Source organism: Amblyomma mixtum, chromosome 3 (assembly GCF_055824585.1).
Source record: "Amblyomma mixtum isolate Tamu chromosome 3, ASM5582458v1, whole genome shotgun sequence".
Taxonomy (NCBI): Eukaryota; Metazoa; Arthropoda; class Arachnida; order Ixodida; family Ixodidae; genus Amblyomma; species Amblyomma mixtum.
In genome coordinates this window covers 117,424,734-117,452,048 of record NC_143014.1, presented here as the reverse complement: position 1 = coordinate 117,452,048, position 27,315 = coordinate 117,424,734, and the positions used below count along the sequence as shown (strand labels likewise).

Here is a 27,315-nt window from a genome sequence, read left to right as displayed (position 1 = left end):
GCTTACTCGGCACCAGAGCGTAGAGCAAAGCGCGGTGCCGTTTCATTGTGTCCAGAGCGAGCAGTCGTTTCAACGTTTCGTCGCTGCCCAATTATGCAGCCGTAACGGGACCAGGGCGTCCCGTTTGATGCACAGCATTAAATCAGTCAAAGGCGCCGTAATTATTGAGTCAGCGCGCGCGGTGGCTGCACGTGTCCGGCGCGCACTGCCGTCTGGCGGACGGTCCGACCATAATCGCGTTACGAGGCAAACAGGAAGCGTCCCCTTGGAGCGCTGCCAGCAATTACCCTGTTGACGGGCGGTGCTGCGAGGCCAGCTCTGAATGCAACACGCCCTCGGAGCACTTTGTCTCCTTCATGGGGACGCACAGAAAACGAAAATGACTCGCTGGGGCGCGAATCTGCAAACGGAGCGCCGCTATTTATGCCCTCGTCGTGGACGCGAAGAAACTCGCTCGAAACTTTAGGCGCTCGTAAATCACACCGTTGCGAGCGGCAAAGAAGATAATTTGACACAGCACCAGAGAGGGAACAAGAAGACGCCGCGCCTCGCGTATTTCCAGTCGTCGCTACAATGACTGCTCCGACGCCGACGCGATGGGCTGCGATTTGCTTTCGCCCTCCCCTGCCGCTTCCTTGACACGGGCGACGGGGCAGGGCGCCACACCGCGGTTGGTGTTTGTCCGCTGGCCTCAATGGGGGCGCGCGCTGGCGCTTCCTCCTCCCGTCCTGTTCACCCCTCTTCCTTCTTGCATTCCTTAATGCTTATTCGGGGGAAGCAATAAAGAAGCCGGTTTATACTTGTTTCCCATATTCCCACCAAGCGCAGTCCACACGAGCGTGAGGCATCTCTGGGAAAGAAAGTGGAGCCGTAGAAGACGCGCCCTTGCTTGAACTTCTTTGGCAAACATGTGCAAACTTCATGTGGGACAGCCACCCAGCGTCAGCATGAGGCATATGCAGGCGAAAATAACGATGAATCAAGGCAGCCTCGGCCCTGTAAGCGCAACTATGGCATAAAACTGTCGAACAAGTAAACAAACTGCGTCAAACAAGCATACGTGTTTTTTCACGCAGACTGGCCTTTCCAGAAGGCTTGTCTCGTGTATAATGCGATGGCTCTAGCCGGTGTGACGCTGGCCACTTGTCTTTCCCTTCCATGGAACACCGACGAAAAAAAAAAGCAAAGAAAAGGGAGTACCACACCAATGCCTGTAGCCGAAAACGATGAATTGACATCGCGGATTAGCATTCTCTGTGCTGATCACTTGTGCATTAACTCTTATATTTTATTTCACTTATCTCTTGCCTATTGGCTCTTATGTATTGTGTAATACCACCACCGCAATCGTCATCTCTCTGGCAGCGAAGTCGAAACGTTTTGTTTTTCCACTTCAGAAAAATTAGCGTTTCTTAACGCATACTAACGCTGATGAGGTAACAGCTCACTCTGCAGGGCAGTTGGCTCAATACGTAGACGTCCTACATGAGGTTTCAGGGTGAACCAGCAGTGCATATTTGTTTTCTTTTCACTAATATGATAGCAATACAGCTGTCGTCTCACCAAAACCCCGATGATGTGCGGTGTCACGGAATTCGCTAATTGGTCGAGAGAGGTCACGTGACCTCGTGACGTCATCATAACCTACCTGCCTGGTTGTGAGCAACTTAGATTCTAGAAATCAACATGGATACCAAAATCAAAAATTTTAAAAATGATATATCGAAATGCGGCGCAGTCACAGCTAGCAGTCCGAGTATGGTGGTTGATGGACCAAAAATTGCAAAAAAACTGACGCAAACACACACAGAAGTTGCAACAGAAGCTGCGACAGATGTGTAATTTAATGCTATCGCATCCCACTCATAAGGTTACTTAAGCGTCCTGAGTTTTTTTTTTCTCTCTCTTGATCACCTGGTAACAGCCAATAAGCGGTAGGGAAGTTTGGTGGAAATCTTATTCAAGCTGCGCAGAAGCGTAGTGCGCTTAAAGAAAAGTATCTGTTTGCGCATGCCAGTTCTTCATGTTTCGCCTAGTTTGAGTGCGTCGGTCACTGTTAAATGTGTGTAATTACAGCTTCTTTACAAATGTAGGCCACATAAAGCTGGCGTCCTTGCTTGTCGCGAGATTTTCTCTTATCCTCCCTGGACTGCAGCTGTCACTTCTGTCATCCTCGATGTCTTGTGAGACTACGTTCCTTGGCGCACACGCTTCGCGACACTCGTTCTGCTTGTGTTGCTCTTTCTTTTGCTTTTCTGAACAGCTGGGCTAGTTGGTAAGACATAATTGCATGGACTAAGTCGCCTTCCTATTATTTCCCTCTTGTGCGCGAGCGGACGAACAACGCAGCAAAAGCATAAATAAAAAATGCATGAGCAGCTTGAGTGGCGGCAGCGAAAACGGGGAGCTGCTTAGAAAAGAGTGACGCAGTCTGTCTTCCCTTGCGGCACCCCTTATAAGTAAGCTGCGTTAAATACACCTGAAACTGCAGTCCTAACTCCTTTACTTTCTTTATCTTTTTTTTTCGTTTTCGCTTCGCGGGTTCCAAAACATACAGTCACAAAGTACGGATAATGGCAAGTGACGCTCTTTTTCAAGATGCCATTGAAATTCTGATAATACCAGAGTAAATGAGCGCCCACAGTAAATGAGCGGCAAGCAAAACGCAAAACTCTCATCGTGGTGCATTTATTTTCTCTAAGAGAAAATTTGTCCCGAAGAGTGCTCACAACAAAGGTAAACTTCAAATATCTCGAATCCCGCTAAGCCGTATATTAATGTTTCAGTACCAAGGCGACGTCTCTTGAACCGTAAATTTTAGCAGTTCCGTCATCCTTGCCTCTCGTTGTTCTAGTATAGGCAAACATTAGAAATGTTTCCAAGCGCGAGAAAGCCATGTTAAGTATGGTTTAAAAAGTAGGAGCGCACATATTTTTTTCATTGAAAGAGCTATTCCATCAGTTATGATTGACCGCAAGGCACTAGTTTACTGAGTATGCAAACCAAGTAATGCGTTTTTATTGTTAATTTTGAAGACTGGAAATCCTCGGCAGCTGCAACCTGCAAGTGTTTCAGCTGCCGTCGCACACCAACATATTGTACTGGTATGCGCCGAACGCGCAGTAGATTACAAGGCGATGAAGCCTGCTTTTGTGACAGTTTTGTTGACTGACACGAGCAGTGTCTCATACAATGAACTTCATAACACGTAGCCTTTCTCACTCTAAAATGGGAATATGCACACTACACTAAAAATAGTCCCATTCAATTATGTAAGGCACACATATCCCTGGGCACTTCATGCTATTTCGTTGCCGTCAAAAAAAGACAAGCTGGAAGTATTTAGGCACTACAAATCGCAAGCGGCCGAAATTAAAATAATCGGAGAGCCTCACTGGGCTGCCTAGCTGGCTTAATCGTTTTTTTTTTTTTAACCACTAGATATGCAGTGTTGTAGTAGACAATATGTATGTGTGAAAAAAGCTGCAGTTTGTAGAGGCGGTCCCTGATTTCCCAATGGGTGACTGACTCTCAGGGATGGTTTATCACGCTTGCACATCAGAATACATTTTACGCCAGTCTCCATCGTCATCTGTTTTAGTTCTGTAGAGTCGATCTTCGAAGGATGTCCGTACTATATACGGTGTAGCCATTATTACCGTGACAGAAGTCAGGAGGCTACACAGCTGCAGAATGCCAACGCCTACAATAACGGTTTTTATAGGTGTTATGAGTATCCTGTTTGTAACAGAGCAGTAGCAAGTGCATAAGAAGCGTTCCTTGCCTTTTCATCATTAGTGATACTCAGCTAGGAACGTTTTGCGTGTTTTGTAACCTGTCCGTCGGTTAACAAACCAAAACGCTGCAAAAGTTTGCACGAGAGCAAGCTAGTACTCGACGGAAAATGCAATCAAAAACTTTTACATGAGCTATCGCCTCATCTCTCTCCGTCGTCTACACACACGAAATCTTAGCAAACAGCAGACACCCACCGCTCCCTGCATAAAATTTCTCCTATGCAAGGTGGCGCACGAATCAGTTTGAAACTATGAAGTCCCATGTGAAGGATAGTTATACATTCTAGTGTAGAAAAGCCGCTTGCTTAACTATTACTGCCTTCACCAAAGAAGTTGCTGAGCCTGCAAAAAAAAAAAAAAAACGATATTCAAGTCTAATATCGCACTTAGCATTGCATTTTACTGGGTCTAGGGCTTCTCCGCAGTTATAATCTTTAAGTGGCAAAGTACTCTTTACAGGCAAAGTAGCATGTACGTTTTGGAAGGGCTCCGGGGCCAACTCACTATTTTTACACAACCCCCATTTGTGGATTATAGTTTATATTCATTTCCCAACCATTCAAGAAGCTGATCACAAAATTTCATTCTGATCTGTTGAGTACAAAGCAAGAAATTGGAGTTAATTGAAGTGCTTGTGCCAAGTGGCTTGGGGAAACCGCCCTTGTAAACAATTTTCAAAGCACGCAGATTCTTTAGAACAACACTGAAAATCAGGAAACAGGTAGGACGCGTTCACTGTCATGCTGGTAACGAAAATCTAACAGTTATTTTACCTATTGCGATAAGCGTTATGTAGTCAGATATTTGTTGCTAGAAGCTGGTTATAGCCATATCGTTTTTCGATTTTCGAAAACGTGGTTTTCCAAGGCGCTGGTGCACAGATCATTTTGCGGGAAATCAAAAGCGGCTAGCCGCTTTTGTGGGCCTGCCAGAGTGCTCGCTTTGGCTTGACACTTTTTGTTTTCGGCACCCGAAGTGCCATAATGGCATGTGCTGCAGCGCTTCGGAGAACAACGTTTTCGAAAATCGAAAAATGTTATGGCTATTTCTAACGGCTAGCAACAAATCCCTAATTTCTATAAGGTCCCTTATAGTATTACCCATAAAGTTCACCGTTGTACTTTAGTTAAACGTGATGCTAATTAAAAGGCCTAAGCTGATTTTCGGTTTCCTCCAACAGATTACATATGATGTTGAACCAGATTTTTTTTTTTTTTTCATTGAAAAGCTTACCTGTAAGTTATACTAGCAGCCATTGGTGAAACAGCGTGTGTGTACCACACAGCTCTGTGATAAGGCATTCTTCACAGATCCTATAGCACATTCAACTCGGTAAATTTTTGTTGTTGCTGCTGCCGCTCTTTTAAAAAAATAAAGCATCAATCAAGTGCTCGCCGCATAGCCACAGCGACAGCTTTCCAACCGTTCGCAAAACGAGCACAGAACGATAAAAAAAATAACAAGTATGATTCTGCGCTTTTTCTGCACTCCTTCTCCGGCAGCGGAAACCACACGGGAAAAGTGGGCCACATAAATGCTTCACGATATTATCAATGTGCTACAACCTTCCTTTTCGTAATTTCTATTCGAGCTAGGAGTACAGTCTTAATCCTGCGCTTTCAATTGGCGCTTTTGCGACGCAGTGGACAAAAATTATGGGGGTCACGCACCGTGCGCCGTGCCAAGCATTGTGCTTGGTCTAGTAAGCAACATTTGCGGACCGTCTTCGAATCGTTCGTTTGAGCACGCGAGAGCGTGCGCGTGTGCATAAAAGAGGCATGCACAGGACGTGTGTGTAATACCTCTGTGTCCGCGTATGCCCGTAAGCACGCGTGTTTGAAAAAAATAAATGGATGTCATTCATCAAGTTTTTAGTGCATAATTGTATTTAGGGAGTAAAATTATGATGGTTCTTTTCCTTGCAACAGGGGTGCGCATTCGAAGACGGTTTGTTAGCTTGAAGGCTCGTAGCACCTGAGGTGCACCGTCGGTGACGGTGTAATGACGACTTGCAACAACGGCGAGTAACGAGTAAATTAAGAGAGGTTTATATACAGAAGATTTACAAAATGTACAGCATATTAAACAGAGTGACAAATAAGACGGAACTAGCTAACAAGGAAATCTTCCCTCCTCGACATAGCCGGGGATGCAGAGCATCTAAACCGAGCCCAGAACGACGGATTGGGCTCCCGAGCTCGGTTTTAAACCCTCCGGAATTCATCTCAGATTCAGAAAGCATCCAATAGCAGCAAGCCTCAACACGACTGGTTCCTTGCTGCGTGCTGCCCCTTTCAACTTTGACACTATTAATAACTCTTCCCCAAAACACAAAATCTCAAAACTTCATCAAATTAGTTACAAAATCTGATGCACATAGCGATCTCCACAAAAGTGATTGGCTCTCCGAAATCGCGCGTCCGTCCCTACAACTTTGATAGTGCACACTAAAGCCTTCTCTCAAGCTAAAAATAATTGGCTGTCATTTAGCTCTGGTTAAACCTGGAGTGACGCGATAGCTACAGCTGGCCGAGTGCAACTCGCTGAGTCGAATTGCAAAGTTAGTCGTTCGCCGCTGCGTTTCACTGGGCGTTCATTTTTCATCTTCATCCCGCGACATGGAGTCACAGTTACTGCGGAATTTCCTTTCCTCAAATTCTTTTTCTTCACTATGGCCCCTCTTTCTCTTTCTTCTTTCACTCTCACTTCCTCCCTTCCTCTACAAACAGATAACCGGTGTCCACCGAGATATGCGAGACTGTTATTGTGGAATTTCCTTTCCTCAAATACAATTTTCCCTTCCTTCATTACGGCCCCTCTTTCTCTTTCTTCTTTCACTCTCACTTCCTCCCTTCCTGTACTGTGCGGTTCAGGTGTCCACCGAGATGACAGAGAATTACTGCGTCATTAATTAGCGAGCTACAGGCCATGACTACGCTTAGGTTTCACTATGGTTGAGCGATGTATTGCTACTGATGATTTACTTGGGTAATCTCTGACGTCATCAAACAGATGACGGGTTTCCGCCGAGATATGTAAGACAGTTACTGCGTAATTTCCTTTCCTTAAATTCATTTAGGACGTTGCGGTGAGCCGGAAAGGTCACTGTCGTGCACTCTCCCCTTGGGGAGGGGGGTCTTTGTTGTGCCCCGTAGCAACCTCTCTTGTCGCCGACGGTTGGGATGGTGTCGTGTCGAGGGAAGCTTTTCGGTTTGCATGCACAAAGGTTATGGCCCTGACCTTCTGACGAACCGCTGACCACCGGCCACATGGTGGCTCCTGTCTCCCCAGTGGCTGCCAGCGTTGCCCAACCATCAGGCGCTCCCGTGTAGCTGGCAGTCACCAGCCACCCTCCCTATCGAGGCAATTACTGCGCAGAGTGCTGTATATCCTCCCACCGCTCAAATCGCTGAATGCTGACTCATTTACCCCTACATAGGTCTTGCACGCCACATTTTCACGGGGCCGATTCTGAACAACTGTTTCGTACGAAATGCAGAGCTCGTGTGATTAACAGTTCAGATCTAAGCTCCCCTGCATGAAAAATAGACCCCCCCACTCTCCCATAGTCTTCATCAGCGTAATAGTATACAGGGCGGGTTACGTATGCAGGAAGATAGGTTATGGATGTTATCCAGCTGGAACTTGGAAGAAAAGGAAGAGGTAGCAGACAAAGAAGAAGACAGTTTCGAAAGAATGCATGGGCATCTGTAGACAGTTGGTCGGAATGCGTTTCTTGTGCAGTTTCCTCGGAGTTTCACATGTGTAACAATTTTTTTTTTGTTTGCATCACACTTACTCCCACCTTTTCGTTACGCTCTACACATCCTTGCCTGAACCCCTATCAAAATATAAAAGGCACAGGCAGAGAATGAGCGGAAAAATTCAGGGGGCACTTTGTTCACCTAAAGTGCGGTGAGGCGAAAGCCTTAAGCGCGGTATTGCTGCTTGTGTCACTGATGCGTTGTTAAGATGTTAGGCTTCGCCTCTACGAGCGAAACGCGACAGCGTCTTGCAACGCTGCTAGAGAGTCCATAGAACGCCATCGCCCGTTCGGTTCTACGCCTTGCTCGTCGGTAAATTGGTTTTTGAGGAAAGAAAATTATCTGTCTCTCATATCTCGGTGGACACCTAAACCTCGCCGTAACGGAAAGGGAGGAAGATGGTAGTGAACGAAGACACCGTATTCACTAGACTCGCCTTTGTTCATTCCAAACCATCGAGCTGGCATGGAGGAGTGGTTAGCATATTCGTCTTGCAGTCCGGAGACCGGGGTTCGATTCCCGAACTCGAACAATTTCCTACTCGGTTTTATTTATTTATCTGGCCTGTCTATAAAGGTTAATTAGGCTAATTGGGTAATTAAGCAGTTAACTAAACTCAGTCCCACTTACTTACAGCATCACTATACAATCCCTTTAATTGGTTGCATGGTTACTAGCCAAAGTACAATTGGCCCCGCTTAAAATTCGCGCACTGTGACGTCACGACCGTTTCGACCAATTGAAAAGCGTGACATTTCTGTCGACAACTCCTGCTTACAACGATAAAGCATTAAAGGCTTCCGCCTTAAAAGAGTAGCTGCAGTCCTATTTCTGAAGTCCTCATTTTCGCATGTAGGCACGACCCAATTCTGCATTCTGCATACGATTCTGCACCTTGTCAAGTTTTTTTGCGATCCCCTGTCTATTTTGCAGAGCGACACCTTTTAATACGCGTGCGGTGCTGTAAGGTGCAATACCGGGTTCATCACTGCCACTAGTCAAGAAGGTATCAAGCAGGAAGAGACCAGGCGCACTCACAGTTCATGGAGAGTGTAACCGAGGTAGAGACGGGTGCCGAGAGGTTCGAGTTGGAGGCCTCGCAGGTGAACTCGGCACCCAGATGCTCGCGGCGGAGGGTGCGCACGTGCAGCGTCACCTTGCGGCCACCCTGCTCCTTCTGGTGGTACACCCGGTGCAGGTGCGTCGAGCCCTGGCGCCACTGCACCCGGGGCTCTGGCTTTCCTGGCAACGGAAGGAAGTGTCAGGCGCTCACTGTGAAAATCACGCGATCTGCTCCGAGAGCGAGCTAAGCTGCTCCTCCCTGAGCCAAGTTCTCTACACAAACTTCAGTGTCCAGTCATCGCGCAAGGTTTCTTGGAGTGACTTCCACAAAAACATTTTGAAAACAAGCGCAAGTAGGGGCAGTATTAGATGAATACTACTCGTTTTTATTCAAGCATAAATGTAAGTAATGCCTGGACACCATCAACAGCCCCTCCTACCGCATAAGATGCGAGCTCTCGAAGCAGCGCTTGCAAGTCCTCGGCTACGATGGGTAATGCGTCGCAGCAATAAGTGAGACAAACAAAAACCGTCCTCATTGTTCCCACACAGTCTGAATGGACTTCGGGAGTTGACGTTTTCAGCATGCACTGCAGACGTAATCGCAGCACGTGCTGTCGCAGATTACGCGAACTGCGATTGCGTCTGTGTCGAAACCTATATAACAGCTTCATTTTACCGGTATTCACCTATAGGGCAGAAACGTGGCGGCTAACGAAAAAGGTTAAACTTAAATGGAGAGGAAAATGATAGGTGTAACGTTAAGAGACAGGAAGAGGGCAGAGTGGGTGAGGGGACAAACGCGGGTTAATGACATACTAGTCGAAATCAAGAAATGGACTTGGGCAGGGCGTGTAATGCGAAGGCAAGACAACCGGTGGTCGGTAAGGTTAACGGACTGGATACCGAAAGAAAGGAGTGCAGCAGGAGGTGGCAGGAAGTTAGGCGGGCGGAGGAGATTAGCAAGTTTGCGGGCATCAGATGTCCGCAGCTCGAACAGGACACGGTTAATTGGAGAGATAAGAGAGAGGCCTTTGCCCTGCAGTGGGCGTAGTCAGGCTGATGATGATGAGTGAAGGCAGTAAGGTTTGAAAGCTAATTGAAGCAGCACACGAACAATCTGAATCAAAATGCTGCTTCCAAATTACTTTCTGAACCCGTGGCATTCACAAAGCTCGAGGGAAAAAATGTGAAATCGGCTGTATTATTACTGGCGTTATTGCAAAAGAAATAAACAAGATGCCATGTGGCAATTTATGGAGTCTTGGGCCGTACACGCAACCTGAAAACGATTCCAAGAGACGCAACTTTCCGCCTAAGTACACACAATGTCTGGAATAATTGCTGAAACGTACTCAAGCTGGTGGCCTCCAGTCGTTGTCGATTAATTAACAATGGTTCCATGTGGAAGCCTGAACAATATTTTTTTACCCCTCAACGGCAATCTTTAGGGAAATGTTCTTTATTTCATTTAATAAAAAAGGGTGTGATAGCGGCAAATAACTTCAAACGATTAACACCTGCTTTTTCCAGTTACCAAATAAAAAGAACTGCTAAGACTCGTCGCTAAAGATTGGAAAAAACAACTACTAAGACTCATCACTAAAGATTGTAGTGCATTTACGCCAAGACAGAATTTATCAGAAGGCACTAGAAATATTTATTTCCACTAAGGTGCATTCTCTCATTAATGAGTTTTGCGATTTGAAAGTGCACGCATAAATTTATTACTTCCAGAGAACCGAACATACGCAACGATAATGAGTAAATTTAACATTAAAGAAATGACGTAAACCAAGACTGTATATGAACATAAAGTTTCATCTGAAAAGCAATACAAGGATACTCGATCTAAAATCAGTTTGAGCAGCATAGAGTCGGTTTTCACCGCAGGAGGTATTGTTCCTCTATAATTTCTTTCTATTTGCTGCAACGGGTAACAAAGCACTTCGCTGTAGAGAGATAAAAGACACATGCTAAGTTTGTTATATGATCGCACGATATAAATCGATAGCCGCCGTCTTTGACATCAGCTGCCCGAATGTATTTCACAAAAACTGCGTATAAAAGTGAAAGAAACGCTTTCCTTCTGGAACATCTTACCAAAAGTAAAAAACAGATAAGATATCGCGGAGATTTCCTTTCGTTATGGCATGTAATATTGGTTCTCAAAAGGCTGGGTTCTTACAGCGGGTATTATTTTGCTAGCAGTGCGCCGAGTAGAGTGCAAGAGCCTACAGTCAGTTTCCTAAAGATAACGGATTAACTGAGAGCAGAGACTACGCTCAAGTACCCATTCAGTTCTTTGCGCCACACTACTTGGAGAAAACTAACCGACGCAACTAATAACCGCTTCATTCTAGGGACGTTTTCTTCTCTTTGGCAACAAGTAGACTTTCCCAAGCATGGACTTCTCACGAACCCAGCAAAGAAACCAGGCAACGCGAGTTCGCCGTTATCGAGAAAGATAAAGCTGGGAGACATTCTCGCAGACTCTACGCACGCGAAGCCTTCGAGATGTATGACGTAACGGCAGTTCTCTTCCTGCTCCCGTGTCTGGACCTCACCCTTTCATGCACCGCTCACTAGCTAAACAAGCCGAGACAAGGCTTTGAGGAAAAGCTGAGCAGACAGCAGACGCAAACTCACAGCGTGCGCATGTTCTAAGCATGCGCGAGTTCTCACATACCCACTGCAAAGCACGGCGGCTCACACATCTTGCAAATCCCCATCACTCCGCTCAATAAAAATTGCGTACGCAGAGAAAAAACAAGTGAACGGCCTTGTTCTAGGTGAAGTTCTGAAAATTTTGCAGTTGGTCCCCGGCGAGTTCAAAGCCTGAATACTTCAGTGCAAAATCCACTTTGAATATATATTTGAATGGTTAATGGTGAAGCTCACATCTCTCTACTCCTATTATTTATGCTTTTTTGTGAATTCGCCGGAACTACTACTTGAATCCGGCCTAAACTTCCTTTCAGACTATATTTAATAAAATACAAAGGACAGGTTTAAAGTCTAGATGCAAACTTTGAATGGCTTCTCCATTCTGTTGAAATGTTGTGGTGAGAGCTGGCCTATATAGATCACGGAAAAAACGGTCCAAGGACTATACAAAACGAAGAGGGCGAAAACAGCGCTCATTTGCCGCCACGGATTATCGATCTCAACGCCAGGTATGTACAGGAAAAAACAAATCGAAGCAAAGAAATGTCGCACGAGGCAGAATCACATTCGAAAAATTGGGCCTTTAACACACCTCAGATAGATAGAAGGGAACCAACAGTCAACGAAACCAAGCAGCATGAAGGAATGTGCATTTTTTTTACTTTGTGCTGTTGATCAGTGGGAGATTGTGTTATCATTTTAGTGCTGAAAGATAAATAATTGGAAAGAGGGCGAAAAAACAACCACATGTAGCCGGTGAAATCCGAACCCAATTCAAATTTTTATTCCCTATCCAGCACCATGACATGATGCTTGGAGCGTGGCTTAAAAGCGAGTAGAAATGCTGGCTTGAAAAGAACCACACCCCTGTTTACAATGGCGGCAGCAACGGCGTCATTCCAGAAATGACTGCACAAGGTGTTTCTTGCAATAAAAAAAAAAGAAAACCAATAATGGAGTATCTTCTACGTTAAGAATTATACTATTAAGGAAACGATCAAAAATTGTTAAACAACTGTTATAACAGCATAAGTGACAGGTTAGCACCAAACTTCAGAAAAAGCATAACTAAAGAAAAAATAAGAAAAAACGAGGAGAAAAGGTAAAGACAAGGTAAACACAGTCCACCGTGCGGTGGAAAAACCGTTAAACCGCATCACGTCAATACGGCAGATGGAAGTAACAAATCGCAATTCGAAAGGGATGCTATAATGAAAGGCAGTGCATTTTCCAGGAATGAGGTGAGTGTAAATAAGTAAGAATATTCATTAAGTTCCGTTATTTTAACACATGTGGTAACTGGTGCTTTAATATTTGCTTGACATATGTGTATCTGCTGAATGGAACAAGCAGTCTCACTTTCTTATTTGGCGTTAGTCTTGCAGTGTGCTCCTGTAATCTGCTAGGCACCGTTTGTTGCTTGATATAATGATTAATTAGAGTATACTCGTGTAAACGGTTTCCAGGAATGCCTGAGTTGATCGAATAAGCGTGCACTTGGCGAATAGTAGGGCATGCTATGAATTATGCACAAAGCTTTTTTATGCACTATCTCTATCTTATTCACGACCTATGCTTTCTAATCAATTATCTTTCAGCAATAAAATAATAACATTATTAATCTCCCACTGATCAACACCACAAATTTGCTAAAAAATGTTTCGTTGACCGTTGGTTTCGTTCGTATGTGCGTCATAACGAGCTCCTCATTTCCACTCTCTTGTCTGCTCAGATATAAAAATGATTTTGTTAAAATGCAGCACTACCGAAGACATGATGAGGCACTTGTCAGTTGTTTTAGTGGATGCAATATGATTCAAAAATCTGACGTCAGGTCTAAGATGAAGAACGCCCCGAGTTTGGCGAAACTCGGGATCTCCCCTAGCTCTGGCGACGCTTTCAGATGAATGAAACAATGGTATCAAGAAATAAACCCTCGGCACGCCTCCGGTTTCATCGGGTTGTCTAGTGTCACTCTGGCTTTACCACCACTTGGGCGTTACCTCATGTGCTCCGCGAGCGGTCAGCAAAGTACGACCCACGTGATCACACTGTCGGTGCCTTCTTTCATTTATTTCTCGTTCCACCGATGCATTACCTGCGTAGGTAAGGCAAACTATGCTTTTAGTTCAATTTTATTACGCACTTTATGGTACTTCGTAAGCATATTAGACTGCGTAAGATTTTCACTGAAAGCACTTTGAATAATTAACAATTAAGAATTAAGAATGCTAGTAAAATAAGCTGCCCCCCCCCCGCCCCACCCCCCCTTCCCAAACAAAACAGTGTTTAATTTATGCCTACACTCGCCTTCACAGTCGGAATTGTTTTCTTGTTAAAGATGAACTACCCGAAACCTTAACTGACTGTGAATGGTGGTCTAGTGACATCCAAATCACCTGTATGAGCCAACCCTTTCCTGTAAACTCCCGGTCACGTATAATCGGAGGGCGCAGAGGATTCGCTCTTCATCGGTGAGCGATTGAGGCGCGCCAAGCAGTTTCCGCATATAGGGGCCATCGCCTAGCTCGTCGCGCAACCAGCGCACCGTCGTTTCTGACAGGCAAAAATGTCGCTGGAACTCTTCGTCGTTTATGTCATAACATATGAAATATGTTAACATATGTCATATGACAGAAACATATCACATATGTTTCTGTCATAATCGACGGCTCCAGTCGGTCATGTCGACATTAGCCGCCGCTCGAAGCGATGCTGCTGCCGCCGCCATGACAGTACCCAGTTGAATTCGGGGGATTGAAACATTCACGAGTTGCGCCCGAGTTAGCCTGTCGATCAGAATCATAGGCCACAGCCCAAGCGTGGCGCGTAATTCATATGCACGTAAACTCCGCGTTTGGGCCACGTCTAACGTGCATGCCGGCTACAGCAAAGCCGTGCTGACACATATCAACAATTTTCACCGTCAAAATATCGCAGCTACAACGGATGACGTAGCTGATGAATCTAAGTATCACTGCCGAAAACACCTCGCGTCGAGTGCCACTGCTTTCGTATCTCGGACTGCGATGGCACAATACCATTACAACCTGCATCGTAACCTGTATGTAGCTCATAACAAAAAGCTGTCGGCACGTCACTGCAGCTGCTTGCAAGGTGTCAACCACGGATGACGACGATGACGAAGCGGTGCTATCGAGCATGCGCTATTCTCCATCAACATTGTATCGCAGATCTGTGTCGGTTGGCATGCTCACGCTGTTACCGAAAGAGGTTAAAGGGTTGGAGAAAGCATGCACCACGTGTGCACTGTTCGCCTTCGAACGTGGACAGACAGATAATGCCTGAAAAAGGAGAAACGCATTTGACACGCGCAAAGAAGGCGTGGCAAACGGATTCCGGCGAGTGCGTAGATAATCAGTGGATAAGTCACGGTATTACGATTTGCAAAATGGCACTCATAACCTTATGCGGCGCTGGCATTTTGCATTGCGCAGTCTGGTGTGTTTGAAACGTTCACGCCGCACGCGTAGGGTGCGCTTGTGCTGACATACGTGGCTTTGTCTTGACATTTTACAGTCTGCTTTTGCGCGTTTCGCGCGTTCCGCGCTATCCTCGTTGAATGACATTATGCTGTAAGGAAGTTAATGCCAAACGAAATTAACTGAGAATCAGTTGATGTTCAAGAAACTAACTTCCTGTTGACTCGCATTCAAATGAGACTTAATTGACCTGTTAGCCATTGGCTTGCTGTTGACTCGTATTAGCAGATAATGCTATGACATTGTAACGAACGACCTCAATAAAGCTTGAATTTTTGTTGCAATCTTAAGATTGTGCAAGGACTTGATATGCTGTCAACTGAAACTCCATGTGCATTTTTCTGAGGGTCAGAAAGCGTCGTCGCTGCTATACAGCGGCCGGTTCTGCCGACGCAACATGCATATGAAAAAGGAGTGCTGTACGCAATGTCGCAACGACAATCTATAAGGCGGAGAGCATGCTTCCAGTTTTTGCACTGCGGACGCTTTACACCTTTCCTGTGTAGTTCTTCACAGAAATGTGCAAATATGGTGCACGCTAAGAAAACCACTGCTACTCCGGCTTTGCCCGCTACCACCTCTTTTTAATGCAGGCCCTGCTGAAAAAAGTTGTATGATGCAATAAACTCATACAGTTTATCAGACAAATATCATAGGCTTATCATACAAATAATAGAAAATTATCATACAAATGTCATACATTTCTGTAAAATCATACAGTCATCATAAAGATGGCATAGAATATCATACAAATTGTATGATATATCATTCAAATTGTATGATATTCTATGATGAAGCCTCTATGAGGTCATTGCATCACAGAACTTTTTTTCAGCAGGGGGGGGGGGGGGGGGGGATACCTAGCTACCATAAAAATTACTATCGTGGGTTGAAAAAGCAGGCTGAGCCGACTTTTTGTGCGTTTTGCTCGTAATTTTGTGCTTGGTCGTAATGCAGTAACTAATCACTTTCTAGTGTGCTGAATTACATGACAGGAGGTCGCCTCAGAACGTATGGCATAGCGCCAGCAACACATGGTCAGTTGATAAGAGCAATTCAAAGTGCAAAAATTATAGCTTTTCGGCCACAGATTTTTCGGCCACCAGAAATTACGTTGTCAATTCTATCTGCCTCGCTACCAGCAGGAACTTGCTTAGGATATGAGCAATGCAATGCTAGGCGTCAGGCTAGTCTAATCTTTATAAAACTTTAAAAGATAATTTGAATAAAGACGCATATTGACAGCCGCCTGTCTCTTCAAGTCTAACCACGACGCATCTGACATGACGTACAAGCGAAGGATAGGAGAATGACGTTTTGTATCTCAAACGATTCGAAACACTTTCATGGGAGCTACCCGAGATGTCTTAAGCGGTTTAAGGGAGGAATGTGATTCTGTCACTTCAAATCAATGTTTTCTTAACTTTCCTTTTCTTTCCCTTGCTTATATTTTGCGTCCCCAGCAACAAAACTTTCATTCAATTCAGCGCCTTGTTTTTCCTCTTCTCTTTATCGCCAATGCGCTGTTTTACTCCTCATCTAGTTCGATCTGCGCGCTTTTTCGTTCTTTTTATGCGCCGCAGCCCACTCTTCCGCATATCATTTTACCTTCGCAGTTGCCTCAATGCGCGAGAAAGCCCATTCTTGCACAAACGTCGCCAAGCTCACCAGCAGCGTCTACATGCGAATAATTGTTTTCTTTATCTTTGCGGCTGAATCAAGGCTTTCAGTGATATTTTTCGGGCAGAATAATACTCAAAACGTAGTGACCGGCTAGTTGGTTCTGCATACTGGAAAATTGCAGCGCAGCAGTAACAAGGACGAGACGAGAAGGACGCAAACACAAGCGCTGTGTTTGCGTCCTTCTCGTCTCGTCCTTGTTACTGCTGCGCTGCAATTTTCCAGAATAATACTAGAGGTTCTTTTACTGCCTCGCTACGTGGAGGCGATAGTGCTCATTGTGTGTCGAACTTTTGTTTTATCAGCGCGAGCGACATCTAAGAGCGAGAGGAGAGTTTTCATAAAACAAGCACGCACGCAGAGCTTGCATATCAATCTAATTCACAATTGCCATTCCCCGTTGTTTTGCCAAAATTACCGTTAGGGTCTGAAATAATCCATGCGCTGCTTTCTTCCGGGTCCGCCTTGGGGAAACAAAAGCCCCGTTCGAGTCACCTCCGAAAATCGCTTTCCAAGCGGCCGTGCTGGGTGAGCACTCGTCAGCTCGGCTCCTAAGGCCCGCACACACGCAGCTACAGGCAGTTAGCCGGTTCGCGGCTATTTCCTTAAAGTTTCAGGAAGCCAAGGAGCTCCCCATTCCGGCTGCTTGTCAGCGGTTTCCTCATCAAGGCCTTGCCCTCCGCCGCCGAGTCGCAACAGTGGGAGGCGGGCCGGAAGGGGCGTCCCGCGGAGCGCGTCGCGGCCCGGGCGGCCGCGCAGCCGAGCGTGAAGCGCGCGTTTCCGAGTGAAGGCGCCCAGATCCGAAAAGCGGCGCGCATCCGATGCGGGCGCTAAATCGGCGATGGCGGCAAAGAGTGATCTAGCGGAAATGCTCCTCCGGGACAGCGTTTGCGAGTCGCTGACTCCTCAGAACGTTTTGGCGGGGGCGGGCCAATCAGAACGTCCGATATTAGACGGACGCGCGACGCCACTTTTCCTTGCCTCTTTTATTGGTCATCTACTGGCAGCCACGCTTAACTTGTCCGCTTTAACCGTGCGCGGCACGGGACCAAGAGCAGCGAAAACTCGGGGCAAGAAGAACGAGAGGAGGGCAGACAGCGACCGACCAGGAGAGCCGAACACGGCGCACTGCAGAAGCGGCACCCGCGCATACAGCTGACGTGCGTTCGACCGCGTACAGCAGCGAGAAACGCTCCTGCGCTGCGAATGTTGCAACCGTTTCTAGGCACGCGTGCGCTAATCTATAAACGGCCGTTTCACTTCTGCATTGAAACACGCATTCTTGCTGCACGTAATAGTCAAATTGTGCAAAACGGAGGGGTTGAACGGATTTTTACTATCAGTGTTGAACTGGCTTATTTAAGCCTTAAAATGTTGCCGTTCAAAAAAGCGAAATTTATTTTGCAGCAAATGGCTTCAGTCGAAGACTTTATTCAGGTCGTTTGCTTTTGATCTGCTGATCTCCAGCCGTGACTTCATTGGTCCAGGCAGCAGAGGGATAAATTCTATTTTTCCACTGCCCTTTTATCTTAATTTCATAAAGTTCCATAGAGCATAGGATTACTGCGGACAACACAACGGCCTTGACGGACTCAATAAGCGAAGCGCCGACATGAGCTCATGCAGCGGTAAGGTAGGATGCGCTGCGCTAAATGACACAGAGCCTGCAGGCATTCATATGATCTTAATAAACGACGGATAAGTTTTGTAGCAGGGCAAGGAAAGCAATTTTCGCGCGCTACTAGAAGGAGTTGCCCGGCCCGTTATTACAAAAAAAAAAACAGGTAATCCTACCAAGAAGTGGTAAGTATTCTGCTAAACAACGAACGCCCTGAAGGTTTGGTACGTGCATGGGCATTGAGAGACGAAGACATGGTGGCTGAATAAAAGACCCGAACACTAAAAAGAATGAGATGGCAAGATCGCTTTAGTGGGTTCTCATTACTTTGCATTCACAGATAACACGCCAGCAGCCACGGGGAATACCAAGCTGACGAACGGAATATCAGTAATAGAACTAGCGGAACGGAAAAAGAAATGCACTGGCAGCTCACGACCAGAAGCTGTTCTTTGACGATGTTAATCAGTTAGCGCACGTTAAGCAGGCGGCGGCTCCGCAGACGGTCTGGGCATGGCCAAGAGCGCAGCTAAGTCTGCATGCTACCCTCTGACGTTTGCAATACTGCCGAGAATATGCAGAATTCATCCTGCGACGATGTTCTGCTTGATTGTGACTCCAACAGGCGTCGCGTTTCTCGTCATATACGGTGGATTTTGCCGCTCCCGACGCTTCCACTTACGTGCGCGAGCCCACCGAATATCAGCTGCTGTCTGCGGCGGATCCGATTTTCCAGTGGCTGCCGTGGTGAAGGAGCTGCACTCAGCTGTAGCGCACGGTTATATAAAGCGCCGTCCCGTCACGACAGTGCACAGCCACCTAGCTGCTGACCTTGGCTCTCACTACCTGCTGCTCCTGGGCTGCAGCACTTGGCTGTGGCGCCATGCCCACTGTGTCTAAGATGACTAATGAAGACCAACAAGATATATATATTTACCACTAAGCCACCGCGGCGGCGCATCATGCATATATATATATATATATATATATATATATATATATATATATATATATATATATATATATATATATATATATATATATATATATATATATATATATATATATGTATATATATTGTAAAGAGGAAGATCATCAGCAGTCAGAGCAGCAGAACCGAGGCGAGGCGCGAGACGAGAAGACGACGATCGGCAGCTGAAGCAGCAGAGCCGACGCGCGGCGCGAGACGAGAGCGTGAACTGTTCCGGGTCCGGACCTGTCCTTGCTCGCTCTAACCGGCCTTCACAACTGTCAATAAAGGCCGTTACATCTTGGTGGAGGCTGCGGGATTCCGTCCTGGAGCTACGCAACCGGACCATCGCTACCCCCATGCCTGCCAACGCCAACCAGCCAGCCGGCTCTTCGCCGGCACCCGTTGCTTGCCATGGTGCGCTCCGCCAGCGCGACCCGGCCGTCTTCAGCGGCACGGACGACAACGACGTGGAGGACTGGCTGTCATCTTACGACAGGGTGAGCGCTCATAACCGATGGGACGACAGTATGAAGCTTACCAACGTAATCTTCTACCTGACCGGCGTTGCCCACCTTTGGTTCCAAAACCACGAATCGGACTTCACCACTTGGACCGAATTCAAAACCAGCTTCTCTGACATCTTCGGCCGTCCGGCGGTACGCAAACTTCGCGCCGAGCAGCGTCTTCGCGTTCGTGCACAGCAGAGCGGTGAATCATACACTAGCTACATCGAAGACGTCGTCAATCTCTGCAAGCGTGTCAATGCGTCCATGGCAGAGGCCGATAAAGTTAAACACGTCCTTAAAGGAATCGAAGACGACGCTTTCAATATGCTTGTGGGCAAGAACGTCACCTCTGTTACCGATATATTCGACCACTGCCAAAGCTACGATGAGCTTCGCCGACAGCGCGTTTTCACTCGGCAGCCGTCTCCACAGACAGACACAGTTACTAGCCTCAGCATGACGACAGAAGACAGCTCGCTACTGCTCCAGATCAAGCAGTTTGTCCGTGAGGAGGTTGCGCGGCAGCTGTCGCTTCTTCCTGCTGTTCCGAGTCCTTCTAACCTAACTCCGACACTTCAGCACGTCATTCGGAAGCAAGTGTCCGAAGCCCTGCCATCGGTTTCCTCTTCGCCTCCCGTCGCTGCGCCACTTACCTACGCCAAAGCCGTCAGGCGTCCCCGGCCAGAAACGTTCGTTTCGTACCAGCATCCACCGCAGTCGACACCATTTCGTCCTGCCCGGCCACCACCGCAACGTTTCCGTCCATGGCGGACACCGGACAACTTACCCATTTGTTATGCCTGTGGCATTCCTGGTCACGTGATGCGTCACTGCCGCCGCCAAGTGTTGTCCCCTGCTGCCGATCCCGACCCTCGAGGTTACGCCTACGCCCCTCCCCAGCCTTTTCACCGCACTATGCCTTCTGAGACCACTGCTTCCTCCGATCTCAACCGGTCTATTCGCCGCCGTTCTCCATCTCCGCGTCGCCGCTCGGTTTCCCCGATGCGCCGTCGTCCCTCTTCCCCTTCGGAAAACTAGTGCCCGCAGTTCCGGAGGCAAGAACTGCGTGCTCGTCGCCAAGCTCAAGACCTCGACTTTCTCCGACAAATTTGATCGCGGTTTCTGTGGAGGGCACCGATGCTTTCGCGCTTGTTGACACCGGTGCTGCTGTATCTGTACTCAGTGAGAAATTGTGCCGCCAGTTACGAAAAGTGATGACTCCGCTATATGGTTTTATGCTTCGCGCCGCTAATTCGCAACTTATCGCGCCTTTGGGGGCATGTACAGCCCGAGTTACTATTCAGGACGTTCTGTATATTGTTGAATTCATCGTCTTCCCATCGCCGTCTCACGACGTCATCTTAGGCTGGGACTTTCTCTCCCAACATGACGCTGTCATCGACTGCACTCGTTCCGAAGTCGCCCTTCTTCCATTCGGCGACGACTCGGTGAACGCTTCCACTAACTTGTGCTCCAAGCTGACTGTGGCTGATGACGTCATGATCCCGCCGTGCTCTGCTGTGCTCGTCTCTGTTCATTGCGACTCTGCATCCAACGGCCCTGTCATCTTCATCCCGTCCGACTCCTTCGCTTCTCGCCACTGTCTACCCCTGCCATTCGCCGCGCTTACCGTCTCAGCCGGCTGCAGCGCCTTGCCCCTGACGAATCCATTCCTGTGCCCCTCCACTCTTCTTCGCGGTGAATGCTTGGGATATGTCCAGCCCTTCGCCTCCGTCGTCACCTGGGACCTTCCTGAGGACGACTCCTGCCGCCCGCAAGTGTCGTCACTTACTTATTCCCCACCGTCTCCTGATCCCGCTCCCGAGGCCGTCTTCGCGGGCTCAATCGACGCGAATCTTTAGCCACCGGCGAAGACCCAGCTTGCGACCCTGCTAGATAAGTTTCGGTCATCGTTTGACTTCTCTCACCACCGTTTGGGCCGCACTTCAGCTGTTACCCATCGGATCGACACAGGCGCCCATTCGCCGTTGCGCCAACGCCCATATCGCGTCTCGGCCACCGAACGCCAGGTTATCGACACCCAGGTGAATGATATGCTGCAGCGTGGCGTCATACAACCATCACACAGTCCTTGGGCTTCCCCCGTCGTCCTTGTCACCAAGAAAGACGGCTCTATCCGCTTTTGCGTTGACTACCGGCGCCTCAACAAAATCACCCGAAAAGACGTCTATCCGCTGCCCCGCATTGACGACGCACTTGACTGCCTGCAGGGAGCTGAATTCTTTTCATCGTTAGATCTCCGTTCGGGGTATTGGCAAGTCCCGATGGCCGACGATGACCGCCCTAAGACAGCCTTTGTGACGCCTGACGGGCTGTATGAATTCAACGTCATGCCCTTCGGACTATGCAATGCCCCTGCCACTTTTGAGCGAATGATGGACACCATACTGCGCGGCCTGAAATGGAAAACCTGCTTATGTTACTTGGACGATATCGTTGTTTTCTCCCCAGATTTCCAGACGCACCTCGTTCGCCTAGAGCACGTTTTGAGATGCCTCGCGGCAGCCGGGCTTCAACTCAATTTAAAGAAATGTCGCTTTGCTGCTCGCCAGTTGACGATTTTGGGCCACGTCGTGTCAAAACAGGTTGTTCTTCCTGACCCAGCAAAGCTTCGTGCTGTCTCTGAGTTCCCGAAGCCCTCTACGATGAATGAACTTCGCAGTTTCATCGGCTTATGTTCTTACTTCCGACGCTTTATCCGAAATTTCGCTTCTATCATCGCACCCCTGACTGGCCTTCTTCGTGGCAGTAGCGACTTATCAAGCTGGAGTCCTGCCTGTGACGAAGCGTTCACCACGTTGCGCCGTCTACTTACTTCTCCACCCGTACTGCGCCACTTTGACCCTGCTTCTCCAACTGAAATCCACACAGATGCCAGTGGCGTTGGTATCGGTGCTGTTCTTGCTCAACGGAAACCGGGGTGTGCGGAGTATGTTGTTGCATACGCGAGCCGCACCCTGACGAAGTCAGAGCAAAACTACTCCGTCACTGAAAAAGAGTGCTTGGCAATCGTTTGGGCAATCGGGAAATTTCGACCTTACGTATACGGCCGGCCTTTCGCGGTCGTCACGGACCATCATTCCCTATGTTGGCTGTCCTCCCTAAAAGACCCAAATGGCCGCCTCGCCCGATGGGCCTTACGCCTTCAGGAGTACGATATTCGTGTGATCTATCGCTCTGGCAGGAAGCATAACGACGCCGACGCTTTGTCTCGTTCACCTCTAGCCAATGAATGTGCCTCTCCTCCCGCCATCGACTGCGCCCCCTTGTCATTGGACGATATGCCCAACGAGCAGTCCAAGGACCCGTGGATCACTTCTCTTGTACGTTATCTTTCAGACCGTTCTGTCGTGTCGGTACCGCGTGGAATCCGCCGTCAGGCTGCCCACTTCACTATTCATGATGGGATTTTGTACCGCCGAAATTATCTCCCTGATGGCCGCAAATGGCTCCTAGTGATCCCTGGACATTTACGCTCAGAAATATGCGCAGCCTTTCATAGCGAACCGCAAGCTGGTCACGGCGGTGCTTTCAAGACCTACAACCGGCTTCGCCTCCGCTATTACTGGCGCGACATGTACAACTACGTTCGAAAATTCGTCCGTTCCTGCCCCGATTGCCAGCGCCGCAAGCTCGGTCATCATCATTCGACCGGCCCTCTGCAGCCTTTGCCTTGCCCATCCAGGCCATTTGACCGAGTTGGCATTGACCTGTATGGACCCCTTCCGTACACTGCTGCAGGAAACCGCTGGGTTATCGTCGCTGTAGACCACCTGACACGGTACGCTGAAACAGCCGCCCTCCCAGCTGCTACAGCGCGGGATGTTGCCACCTTCCTCTTGCACCATTTCATACTTCGGCACGGAGCACCGCGTGAACTGTTGAGCGACCGTGGGCGGGTGTTTCTGTCAGACGTCGTTTCATCTCTCCTGCAGCAATGCAACATTACTCGCCGCACCACTACTGCCTATCATCCCCAAACGAACGGCTTGACTGAACGTTTCAATCGAACATTAGGTGACATGTTGTCAATGTACGTGGCGGCCGACCATACTAACTGGGACGTCGTCCTCCCCTTCGTTACGTATGCCTACAACACCGCTACGCAGAGCACTACTGGTTTCTCACCATTCTTCCTTCTGTACGGCCGTGAACCATCCTCGCCGCTCGACACTATTCTTCCTTATCATCCTGATTCGTCAGAAACCACAACCGTATCTGAAGCCTCCAGACACGCTGAAGAGTGCCGCCAGCTCGCCCGGTCATTCACGTCCGACGACCAAGGGCGCCAGAAATACCGCTTGGACCACTCCCATGGCACCGACACTTTTCAGCCGCAATCCCTTGTTTGGCTCCGTGTGCCTTCTGCTGCACCAGGTCTCTCTAGCAAGTTGCTGCCGAACTACCAGGAACCCTACCGCGTCCTTGAGCGCACTTCTCCCGTCACTTACGTAGTTGAGCCCGTGACGCCATCACCCGATCTCCGACGACGTGGGCGCGAGACCGTCCACGTTTCGCGTTTGAAGCCGCACTACGACCCCTGCGTCGTGTTGACCCCCTAAATCGCCAGGATGGCTCTTTTTCCCCCGGGGCCAAATGTAAAGAGGAAGATAATCAGCAGTCAGAGCAGCAGAACCGAGGCGAGGCGCGAGACGAGAAGACGACGATCGGCAGCTGAAGCAGCAGAGCCGACGCGCGGCGCGAGACGAGAGCGTGAACTGTTCCGGGTCCGGACCTGTCCTTGCTCGCTCTAACCGGCCTTCACAACTGTCAATAAAGGCCGTTACAATATATATATCTGCGGCGATAATTGCTCTCTCATTTTAGCAGAATGCAGGCGGAGGAACGATGACAATCTCATGACTTCGAATTTGGGAGCAAGATTCCAATAAGCAAAGACGCATATAACAAACTTGATAACGTCGTGTGAATCACGATGAAAAACAGAAGCCGCGCTTTCTTTCAACTGCCGCCCGAACCCACTGGCGCTTATCTTGGAACCAAGCACAACGTGAAGCCCTGTCTTGGGCAGTACGAAACGCACGAAGCGAGTAATGCTTTTTACAAAGCACGGATGAGAGCGCTGTAATCGCGGCGCATTCGGGCGCACGGAGTCCGCTGTCACGTGGTATTATTTAAACTCTGCGGGCTTTCGTTTTTCCCGAATAAAAACGGCCACACTAAGTCAATCTTCTTGAAAGTTCCTGATTTGGACAATATTTGTGGAGCTCCACAACTTTCCTATTGACGCCTGAACGTTTCAAGCTATATTTAAAAAGTTAATTTATTTATTTCGACTAATTATTCAAATCGGAGGAGCGAAAAAATGGTACTGTAACTTTAGATAAACCCTAACAACATCCACACGATTTCAGTTCTGAAGAACACTTAGTTTTTTATAAATCTTGGTCCAAGTAGCTGGGACACCCCGTATATATATATATATATATATATATATATATATATATATATATATATATATATATATATATATATATATATATATATATATATATATATATATATATATATAGGCCGCCGCGGTGGCTGAGCGGTTATGGTGCTCGGCTGCTGGCCCAAAAGACGCGGGTTCGATCCCGGCCGCGGCGGCTAGAATTTCTTTGGAGGAGAAATTCTAGAGGCCCGTGTACTGTGCGATGTCAGTGCACGTTAAAGAACCCCAGGTGGTCGAAATTTCCGGAGCCCTCCACTACGGCGTCTCTCATAGCCTTAGTCGCTTTGGGACGTTAAACCCCATAAATCAAATCAAATCAAATCATATATATATATATATATAGGGCCTCGGTTCTGGCAGCCTTGACGCCATAGGAAGCATAAGAGGGTTCTCACACAGCTTCCACCCTCGCCGTTAGATGACGTTCCACGTCACACCAGCGGTAACTCAGGACGCGCTACGTCCGCCGCTTACGAAAGTAGGTGGCGCTGATGAACACTCTTAAGGTTAGGTTATTTGTAAACATAAATACCCCCGAAAGCAGAAGATTTGACAGCCGTCGCCGTAGCTCAGAGGTAGAGCACCGGACGCGTAATTCGGAGGTCGTGGGTTCGGATCCCGCCGGCGGCATGTGGTTGTTTTTTCTTCTGCTTTTCTAATCAATTAGCTTTAAGCGATAACATATTCCGTAATATTCGAAATTGATGAACACCACAAAAACAAATAAATAAAAAAAATTAAAAATCTCCTGTGTCCCTTGGTTTCTGTGGCTGTTGGCTTCTCTCTCATATTTATAACGAGCCCCTCATTCCCCTCCTCTTGTTTGCTTATATATATACTGCGCATGACTGCGCAATATATATATATATATATATATATATATATATATATATATATATATATATATATTGCGCAGTCATGCGAGCCAAACGCCTGAAATGCCTCTAAGAATGAGCAACCACAGCTCTCCATCCTCACTGCGCAATTGATCAACGTTAAGCCTTTGCCCTCTGATGACCTCGGTGGTCGTAACATGACATGTGGCAGTCAAGAGGTCAAGAGCCTGGTGCCAGCGACCACGATTCGGCGCACTCTCGAGTCGACCTTATTGGGGAGTTGCGCAGTCTGTAGGACCGCCACACGTCGATGAATCTCAAATCCACTCACCTCCGTTGACGAGACAGTTGAGTATCAGCAACGATCCTTCATTGTAAGGGCCTACGGTGCCGTTCAGCGAGTTCATCTTCTCGTCCAAGATGTACGGCTGCCCAGGCGGCACTGCAGAAGCCAAGTGAAACCGAAAGATAGGAGTGAGGGGGACGAGTGTAAATCGCTTCAACGAATGCACACTGGGCGGAAACAATCGCAGCAATATACTTTTCTCCCAAGTGGGCCGCTGATGCTGGAAAAGTGGATCATAAAGTGGGTGCTTATAGGTACTTTGGGCTCACTTTTCTGTAGCACCGCATTCTTAGCTACGCCTCCTCCTTTGCTGTCGCGGCATCGCAAAGGGTGGATTTCAGCGATGACGAAAATTTCGAACAAAACACAGCAGACATTCAATAGACTTTTGAAGTGTGCTGATGAAGGCTGGAGAAAAGCCTTTAGTAGCGGCAGTTGTCAAGCTACGTGACACCAGGAGGAAATGGAGCAAATAATGCGGCCATACGAACGTGACAGCTTGTACAAGTAGCTCCAATATGAACGGGGAGCAGTCAGTTCGCAGAAAAGAAAGAATTCTGTTTATACTTTTGCTCTGATGTTGAAATGTTTCAAGGCTATTATCCGTTCAGAAGGAAACTATCTAGAACAAAGGATAAAGTTTGCTTTTCATCCATAGTTGCGGATTAATCATTGGCTGAATGCGGATAATGCGTTTTCTTTCATATTGCAGTCACCTGTCTACCTTCACGACCAATATTGTACTTGCTATATTGCAGTCCGTAATTGCGCGTCATGTCCACTCGTTACGAAACATAACACTAACACCTGGTTTGAGGTATTCATCCTTAATGTTAGCAGACATGCGCACTGTCATTGTGCACAGTGTTGTAGACAAAGCCTCGAAGGGAGCTACCAATCACTATTGTACGTTGGAAGCAAACACATTTAGTAGAAAATTTTTGCGACGCATATCCTCAGACATGCATATGCTTCAAGACACCAGTTTGATGAGTCCTACCAAAAAGATTACATTTGACCGGTGACTGGCTTCTACTCTGCCGCTTAAATGAGTACGTTAGGTCACCAAGTTTCAGATTACATAGCG

At 47.7% G+C, this 27,315-nt stretch overlaps 1 protein-coding gene across 1 annotated transcript in view; it reads right to left on the bottom strand.

Moving 5' to 3' along the window:
• LOC149351538 (cell adhesion molecule Dscam2-like) overlaps positions 1-27,315 on the bottom strand; it is a 192,813-nt gene that overhangs the window by 55,425 nt on the left and 110,073 nt on the right. The window contains exons 3-4 of the mRNA XM_089577047.1: positions 26,214-26,324; positions 8,600-8,803 (exon numbers count right to left, since the gene is read on the bottom strand). Coding sequence (XP_089433173.1) covers positions 8,600-8,803; positions 26,214-26,324 — 315 coding nt within the window. The remainder of the gene's footprint in view (positions 1-8,599; positions 8,804-26,213; positions 26,325-27,315) is intronic.